The sequence below is a fragment of the Python bivittatus genome, unplaced genomic scaffold (genome assembly GCF_059951505.1).
Source record: "Python bivittatus isolate LINGU-HERP-01145 unplaced genomic scaffold, Pbiv_v1 ctg000480_np1212, whole genome shotgun sequence".
NCBI classification, from domain to species: Eukaryota; Metazoa; Chordata; class Lepidosauria; order Squamata; family Pythonidae; genus Python; species Python bivittatus.
In genome coordinates, this window is record NW_028277075.1 from 35,952,116 (window position 1) to 35,961,594 (window position 9,479).

Genomic DNA, 9,479 nt, shown 5'->3' on the forward strand with positions numbered 1-9,479 from the left:
CAGTGATGGCTCCTGTTGGAGAAATACCCTGAGAATCCCACTGCCCCCCAGTGCCTTTCTCCCTTCTCAGATCCATTCCTCTATTCAATCAGGACATGGATTAAAAGTTTCCAAAACTTTATTAAGAGTTGGCAGATTCTTGATCAAACACGCAAGGACATGTTAAGTAACATCCGCAGATGAAAGACATATACATACAAGCAAGCTTATACAGGTAGTCCTCCCTTAGTGACCACGATTGGGACCCACAATTCTGTTGCTAAGTGATGCAGTCACTAAGTGGAAAATCACGTGACCATGACAGACTTATGACATCACTGCCCATTCAGTCGTTAAGTGAATCACTGCATTTAAGCAAAACATCACATGACTGTGATTTACAATTTTACTTCTGCATTCTCCATTAACTCTATCGTAAGCTGGTTGGAAAGCACGCAAATGTCAATCACATGACTGCAGGATGCTATGACAGTCCTAAATGCGAGGACTGGTCACAAAGCTGTTTTTTTACTCCATCATAACTTTGAACAGTCACTAATGAGGCAGTTGGTAAATGAGGACTACCTGTATAGTCAATTTCACACAAGGCCTTTCAAACTGTGCAGTGGCATTGGCTAATCCGCATTTGGTCATTTACATATTTCTGAGCAAGTGGGAAATCCCCCCCAAGTTTGCCCATGTGTATAATAATGGCATTTCTATAGTAACCCACTATAGCACTTGCCCTGTTTCTATGGCAGCTGTTTCACGGTGTGGTGTGTAGTTCTACCACAACCAGATTGCACCCTTGCATCTGGGTAAGCAATAGCGGTGTTTGCTTATCTATTCTGTGCTGTTGCATCCTAATACTATAATGAAGTCTGTTTGACTAAGGCTAAACCTGTTTATTAGGACTAAATTCCCCCTGAATTCCCAAATTCCTCTGGGTTCATCCATCTCTTACACCCTCAACACTAAAGAAGACTCTTACATGCTTCTCTTATTACACTGGATGGGGCTGGCTTGACTGAGCAAGAGAGATGTATTAGAGTAAGTGCACAATCCATCCACACCTTTAGGAAGGCCCTGTTCTTTGCCTTTGTAGCATGGGAGGAGCCAATACGAACTAACTGGTGTCTTTCCTTTCCTTTCCTTTTGTTTTCTTTCTTTCCTTCCCTCCCCGCTCTGCTCCATCTCAGATACAGAACCCTTCCTGGATCGGCAACAACGGTGCTGCCTCCCCTGTGCCTGCCTGTGTAGTGCCCTGTGACTCGGTGCCCTCCTGCATGTCCCCCCATGCTCATCCCCACTCCACTGGAGGAGTCTCCGAATTCCTGAGCGTCTCGGGTCCCGGCAGCCACGTGGGGCAGACACACATGGGCAGCCTCTTTGGCAGTGCCGGCATCAGCCCCAGCATCAATGGTTACGAGCTGAACGGCGAGCCCGACCGCAAGTCTTCCAGCATTGCAGCCCTGCGGATGAAAGCCAAGGAGCACAGTGCTGCCATATCGTGGGCAACATGACAGGGCTGCCGCTTTTGCCCTCGAGAAACGGACAACTCAAGCAGGACCGTTGACCCAAACCCTCCGCTCTTGGACTTGGGGCAGTGTGCGCCCTCCTCAGAGGTCTGAATGCAGCACTTTTCGCTTCCTTAGGGATAATGGCATTGTGCATATTGCCGTATTTGGAGTGTTTTAAGCATGTAGGCCTGTTTTCCCCCTCCCCAGGAACAGGAATGTGGAAGCCAAGGGGGGATGTTTCTCCTGCATCAGACAAACTTGAGTTTTCTACTCCCCTCATGCTGTGGTTCTCCTGATTGCCAGTTTGCCGTTCCTGCTCTATCTAACATGAGAGCTGCCTCCCACCAAGGCTTCCATCATGCAATTGTTTGCCTTTTTCACAGAATTACCAGGTGGGGGGTAGGATTCCAGAGAGTGCTATCTTTCTTTTGAAATCCTGTATTTTCCCATGACATTCACATTCTCTCTCTCTCTCTCTCTCTCTCTCTCTCATTTTTGACTACAGAAAGTCTTTTAAAGAGGGGGAGAAGAAATAGCTGCATGGGCTCTCTTGACTGGTAGCATTAGGAGCTATCCATCTGGAAGTTCATCTGATCTCTCTCTCTCTCTGTCAAACAAACAAACAAACAAACAAGAAAACAAACAAAGACCAGCCCACAATGTCTGGCTAAATGCTCCCATGTGAGCTCTTTTTAATCCATCGTATTTTAATGTAACAGACAGGTTTATGATCCCTAGCAACAAAGCATGTGGTTGCTATCACTGCAGATGGCTGGTGCCAAAGCCTGGGAAGAATGGGTCTATTCTGAGTAGAAGGTGTCCTGATTCAGGTATTTATAGCAAAGTTGCCATACTGCAGCTGGAAGTTGGTCCACACCTTATCTTCCACATGAATTGTGTGAGTTGCTGAGTTGCTTTTTGTAATTTTCCTTTTATCCTGTTATTTTCCTCCCTGCCACCCCTTCAATCTCCTGTTCTATCCAAGGGGTGCAGCAATGAAGGCATGAGTCAACCATGGGTTCAATGAAAAGCAAGCTAAGAATATACTGTCCCTAAACAGAAATTACAAAGAGAAAGGTTTGTCCCCATGGTGTCACTTTGTAGTCATAACCCCATGAGCTAATTCAAACAGCAAGCCAAGGACTCCTGGGCTGGTGTAATCCAAATCAACATTTTTTTAATCTGGTGCCTAGTATTTGGAACACTTTGGTACCACTTCCCCATCATACAAACACGTTTATTGCAACATCAACAAATCAGTTGTGGGAGATGTTATCCATAAATTAAGTGCTACCTAACCATAGCCTGATGATTGGTTTCAATGAAGAACAAAACTGGGAGAAATCTGGGCAATAAAGGAAAATGTCTCCCTAATTTCCTGCACTGGTCTGCTCTTGCAGTACACTCAGTTCTGAAAGAAGACCAATTTATAGGATTTTCTCTTCTTAGACTGATATTTCATATACAAGCTTCTGGATAATAACTAGAGAGCTCCGTGGTTCCAAAGGGATTGTAGGAAGACTGCCGTGGGCAATAACCCACTTCAAATACTGCCTTTCTGGTGTCCCTATCAAATTATTCCTTCTTTAACACCAGCTCCTTCCAAATCAGTGGAGATAACTCAAAGGCCTATCTTGAAGAAATAAAGCAAGAGGTTTTTTTTCCTTAGCTGGAAATTCTTTTGCTTTCCCCCCCAAAGCCAAGTAGCAGACACAGGCCTGCCTCATGTTGTTCCCATTCATCAGGATAATGGCAACTTCCCAATTTCCACATGTTTGCCCTCTTTAAAAAAGAATCAAAGAGGATTTGGGTCCAGCCAGCTGAGATTCTTTTCAAAAAGCTGAAATGGTGCTTGGGTTTTGTGGTTTCTCAAACAACAATTCACATCCACTAGAGGAGAGAAACTTAATGCTTGAAATCGTCTAACTGGTGTTTAAGAGGTGTTTACTGGGTTAGTAACTACTGATCTTTCCTTTTCTGGCGAGCAGTGGCTCTGCAGACTTTATAATTCAGATAGATTTGAATGGGCTTCAGAACAAAAGCAGGCCTTCCAGGGCATGAGCGCCCACCAGCATTCTGACCTGCAGGTGGCCACAGAGTCATGAACGTGCACATACAATTCATCCTGGAATGGGAAGCCTACAGCTGGGCACGCCTGTCAAGAAACACGTGTACCACAGCAAGCACATAGAACCCCAGAAGGAGAGAAACCCGTGGCAAATCTGAAGAGCGAGCAAGAGAGAGGATGCATTCAGTTTATAAGAATGAGGTAGAACGTACTTGAGGGTTACTCCCCTTCCCACGTACGTTCTTAACCCCAGCACCTCGGAACATTTCTTAGGAGCCCCAGTACTTCTGACTAGCTATGGTAATAAGTCTGCCTATAGCATGCAGAGGAAAAAGGCCTACACTTTTTTCCTTTAGGGAAGAGAGACCAGAAGCATTTTGCAAGTCAAGAGCCACGCTGACTTATAGGAAACTTTATGAAGTCTGCATGGCAAACATGAGTAGATTTGCTGTGATGATGACGAAGAAGAAGACCCCCTCACAGTCTTTCTTTCATACAGACCCACATATAACATTCTCACACATCAGACATTTGTTCACAATTTTTGCACGTAACACACACCAATGCACATGTAATACAGATGCATTTATTCTCATATATCCTGAAAATGCCCCTAGGGTGCTGCAAATAGGCTTTGAGGAACAAATATGACTAAAGCCATGCTTTAACTGTAGCATTTTCCTAATAGCAGTTAAAGACCATTAAAAGTTAACTTTAACTGTTGCGTTTTCCTACAAACAGTTAAAGATCATTGAAAAAAATCTGGTAAATACTTTTAAATTCCATTGGAATCAGTGGGAATGCAAAACATCATTAGACTTGTTGCCCTGTGGGGTAAGTATGAAGAAAATGCAGTAAGATATCAATAGAAGTGCTACCTTCAGAAAGGCATTTAAGGTGCTCCTAGAATAAGAATGCAACACTTTTACACGTTATGCTGTGTATAAAGATTGTAAAAAAAAACAAAAAAACGTGTTTGCTTTGTACCCCTTTTAATCTATGAAATCAAGATTGAACAATCCCAGGCAGTGATCACTACCTCCCATGACCGGAGAACATTGAGCCATCAAATGATTTTAAGGCTATCCTTGAGAATTAGACCCTGAAGTCTCAAGCAAGGGATGACATGATTGTATAATAGACATGATCCATGTCTAATCATGTTTTTGTGTTCCTGAGTGTGCATACCTAGGAAAACACATTTATGTGCATGCTGGCTCCAGGCATGTTTATTATATAACAGCTAAGTTTGCCATCTTTTAGGTGAAGGAGAGGATTGCTCATAACAGGGAGATAGTGTACTAGCTCTCTCCAATGTTCTTTGTTTTCAGTTGGTAAAAGAGGACTGGAAATAGAATCATGCAGCTACTTTAGCTGTTCATGCTAAGTCAGCAGCCCCTAAAACTGCCATGTAGTTGCACGGGACTTTTCAAAGGCCTAAAGCAGGCAAAAATATTTTTGGCTAAGTTTTTTTACTAGCTGTTCATCTCATGTCAATGTCAATTCCCAAGTGGCTTTGAATGTGAATGGTTCAAGTGTACATCAGTAACATATACTTCAGAAGGTGTTTCAGGATCTGTATCATGTTCAACCCAATATAGTACTGTATGTATCAATTCCTTGAAAAACCAATGATGGAATAAGCCATTGTGTTAAGTCTCCTCCTTCCTCTCATTAGTAGGCAGAATTACCTAGGGCTGTTTTTGCCCCTCACTCCATGCCACTGGCTGACAGTGGTGGATGGACAAAGAAATGGTATGTTTACATATGAGAAACATGGGAAGAGGAGGAAAAAGCAACATAGGATTACCATGGGGGGTTGTGTGTGTGTGCACATGATATCAAACATAGCATTTACCTGTACTGTAACTTCAGTGGAAACTTTTTGTTGAAATGCATCCTAAACAAGAGAATTCCATTAATAGGCACAGCACAAGAGTTGAATACTGGTAGCAAGCACCAGAGGCTTTTTGGATGCCTGAACAGTAGCAGTTGGTCTTCAATTGCCAAGCTAGAACCCAGGAAGTTGTGTGCAGGGAGCAATCAAGAAGACATTTCCTTGGGGGATAAGGAAAGGTGGGCGTACCCTGTTTTCCATTCCATTGGTAAATGAGTTGCTGGTCAAGGCAACACAGCATGGGCTAAATGAAGGGGGTTATTTTTTTTTCCTTTTTTCTTTTACAGGGCATTCCTGTATCTTTTTTCCCCCCCTTCACTCCTTTAATAATTTTGCCTTGTCTCATCATACACCAAGGTTTCATTGCAAAGCATTTTGAAAACAAACAACAGTGAAAAAAGGTAGTTTCCTGGAAAATGGTTTGAAAAAATAATCAGCAAGACACAGCTGCTGAGAACTTTGTTTATTTTGCTGCTTTGACTGACACAGGAAAAAAGCAAATGTTTGTAATTTTTTTTCAGAAAAAATCAGCCCAAATGGAACCTCGATGAAAGCTTTTTCACGGCTTTCAGCTTCATGGCTGGTATTACAGGGAAGGCAAGGTGTGGCCCATTTCATCCTGCCCCAACTCTTGACAGCAAATTGGGGGTAATCTGCTATCCAGTCCTCCTTCCACAGACATAGATAGTGCTAGGACTTTCGTACTACTGATCTTGAAGGGCAGTTTTCAATGTGTAATAATATATCTGTTTTGGGGTGTGCAGTGACTGACAGGGAGAATGGGAGAAAAAAAATCATAAGAAAAGAAACCTCAGTCAATTGCATTGTTGTAAAATATTGTAACCTTGTATAAATGCAACTTTTTTTTTTCCTTTAGCTTTATGGCCTGAGGCAGAATATATTAAAATATACATTCAAAAAATGTTGATGAATAAAGCAATGGATTGGGAGGAAAGCCTACAAAATTGCAGTGTGAGGTTGTGCCATACAATGTTACTGCCTATACAGATATGTACTGCGAATTCATTACATTGTAATATTAAAAAAAAGAACAAATTGCTTTGTACCTTGTCTTTCTTTCTTGCTCTTTTTTTCCTTTAATTTTTGGGGAAAATAAATTATTGCTTGTATCATCTTTTCCTATCCTAGAGCTGAGGGTGGCAGTATGGTTAATTTTTTTTAGTGCTGCAAACAAAAATTAAACGGACAAAAAATTGCTGGAAAAGAATGAGCAAACATCCAGAGCACAGACAGGGGAGAGCCACATAAATATTATTATTGTTGTCATTCTTAGTTGCAATAAACTGTCTCTGCTCTGCTCTGAACTGAAATCTGTCTATTTTGTGCCTGACTCATAGCAAATGAAATGCGATCGGGGGGAAGGGGGGGGGGCTCCAAAATCTCATGTTAATTGAAGTTGGCAAAAAATACTAACAGTGCCCTTTTGAACTGCTGACACAGAGCAGAATGGATTAAACAAGGCTAGATTAACAACAGGTGGCAGCTCACGGACTCGCTGCCTCTAGAGAGTCTTAGGAACCAAGAAGCAATGATGAGAACATCCTAGAGGCAAAGTCAGAGCAGCCAATATGTGGCTGAAAATTAGACTGCTGGTAAATTAAGGGAAGATCTGATCACAAAACTATTTTTCAAAGATGTGGCATAGGATATGGAGGTGGCATTGGTATTCTCAAGTCAGTATTCCAAAATACGTGTGTCCTTGGAAACGTGACAAGGTTGGTTTGCTTATTCATTTTTTAAGAGACAAATCTGGCATTAGAGACTAAAAATAAGATAGGTGTCTATTCTCAGGACTCTCCTTTGAAACATTACACAGCTAACCACTTTTGACCATTATTTTCCATTAGGTTCTCCTCCAGAAGTCATCATAGGGCCATACTTGCCCATGCTGTTGCGTCTACTGGACTGGCCTTGGATAGGAATGACTAAAAGCATCTGACCACCTTAGATCAAGAATGCCATGTGGAAACACATCTTTCTACCTTGGCCAGTTGTGTGGAAGGTTGTTCCCATATGGGTTACATAGGTGTGATAAAACTGGCTTGGGTTAGTCTGCCTGAGAGAATTGGCTGGGAGAATTATTCCTTTCCCTCCCTACCAATCCTCCTTTAATCAATACACAAAGCTGACGGACTGGAAGGCTGCCTCTTTCTTGCTCATTCTCACCTACCTGGATAAATTCAGACACTCAGTTGAGCCACTAATGGGTCTTCTTGTGACTCTCTGTACCATTGCCCTTGGACAAAAAAAGGATAGCTGTTAATTAATATCTCCTATTAGCATAACACAAAGCTTAGTGAATGGTCTTTTGGTCTCGTCCTTGATTTGCAGCACCTAATTAACTTTGTCTAGGATTGGAAGCTTAAGCAGGACTGAGACTGGTTAGGATTTGGATGGGAGACTTCTAGAGAATACAGGGAGGTTGATTGGATTAGAAAGTAAAAAAAAAAAACCTTAGGAGAGGGTGACGTGTTAGCAATAGAAAGAAGAAAATGACTGGATTTTATCACTAGATGGGACTTCATTCTCTCAGTTATAAACTCTGATTTAGAAGGGGCATCCAATTCTTTTCTCCATATGCCTTGGATTTTATCACACCAACCCTCTCTCATGGGAACCTGAATTTATCTATGTGGCTTTTTAAATTCTATGTTGAATTTTGATCAACCATGACAATCACTGCTATTAAGTGATTATGTGACAATCCCTATTAGGTTATCACTGGAATTTTACCTACTCAGAACCTACCAGAAAACATGGATAGCTCAGTTATACTACTGGATTAAAGCCATAAAGAAAGAATGGTTTGCTAAGCCAGTGGATGGATAACAAATGTAAATATATAAACAACCCTCCCACCCAGCAAACTAAATAGAAAATGTGGCATTTCCAGTTCCATGGTTTAATAACAATGCCAGTTTTTCCTAGTTTAATGTTCTTTAGATGGATTGAATAAATCCCATAAAATACACCACATAATTCCATAATTCCTAGACAGCAAGGTATACAGTAGAGGCTGGAGAACACCAAGGTAGAGGAGATTGAGCATAAACTATATTGTATAAGAAACTGCAGGACCAGGACAGGAGAATAAGAGCAGCTGCATCATCCTAAAGGAACAGAAGCATTAAAGACATAGTAAAACAATTCCGTAAATTCATAGCACAGCAAGAATAGGCATTCACTCCCCCGTGCCTAGTTCAAATGGTATAGTCCAAGACCTCCTTCCACCCCAGTCTCTGAGATAAAGAACTTTCACACACAGCCCAGTTGTTCCATTCCCAGAACAGATGGACACCAGTTTCTGGAGGACAGAAAGGACAATCCACCACTGACCCTCAAAGGGACCTTAGGGCATGTTTACTGAAGTACACCTTTCTCTGCACTGTCACCTCAAATGCTACTTCCTATGTGGGCTACAGCAATTGGTTGCAGGTTAACTGAGCCAATGCTTACCACGCATTTCCATTCCTCCCTTACCAGTATTGCTGAAATAGCATACTGTAATAGTTAAGATCTTCATTTAACATAGAGGACGTTACCCATCTGAAATCTGGCAGAAACTTTAAAACAAACATACAAAAACCTGACTTTTTTCCTTGAGTAGTTTTCCCCTGGACTTTAAGAAAAAAAAAATCATAATCACTGTGCTGTTTCAGAGTGCTAGTAAAGGGAAGTATAAAAACAATTAGAGTGCATGCTGGAAAGAAAGGATTTTTTTTAAAGAAGAAAAGAATGCATGTATCTGCATTTTGATGCTTAAATCTTTTAAGATAACTATGTGTATGTGTACAATCTGTATCTTCAGAGAGAGAGGGTAGTTTATATCTAGATAGATAGATAGATAGATAGATAGATAGATAGATAGATAGATAGATAGATAGATAGATAGATTTATGTACACAGGCACGCACACCTAGAGGAAATCCTTTGGCAGTCACTTCCCTGGAAAAGAAGGATGAATGGGAGATCACAGCAGAGTCCAGGAGTCGAG

The 9,479-nt window shown here is 41.6% G+C and overlaps 1 protein-coding gene across 1 annotated transcript in view; it reads left to right on the forward strand.

Annotated features, from left to right (window-relative positions):
* Positions 1-6,624, forward strand: part of ALX4 (ALX homeobox 4) — a 73,998-nt gene extending 67,374 nt beyond the window's left edge. Inside the window, exon 4 of the mRNA XM_088145753.1 lies at positions 1,179-6,624. Coding sequence (XP_088001879.1) covers positions 1,179-1,502 — 324 coding nt within the window. The 3' untranslated portion in view covers positions 1,503-6,624. The remainder of the gene's footprint in view (positions 1-1,178) is intronic.
* Positions 6,625-9,479: the final 2,855 nt, after the last annotated feature.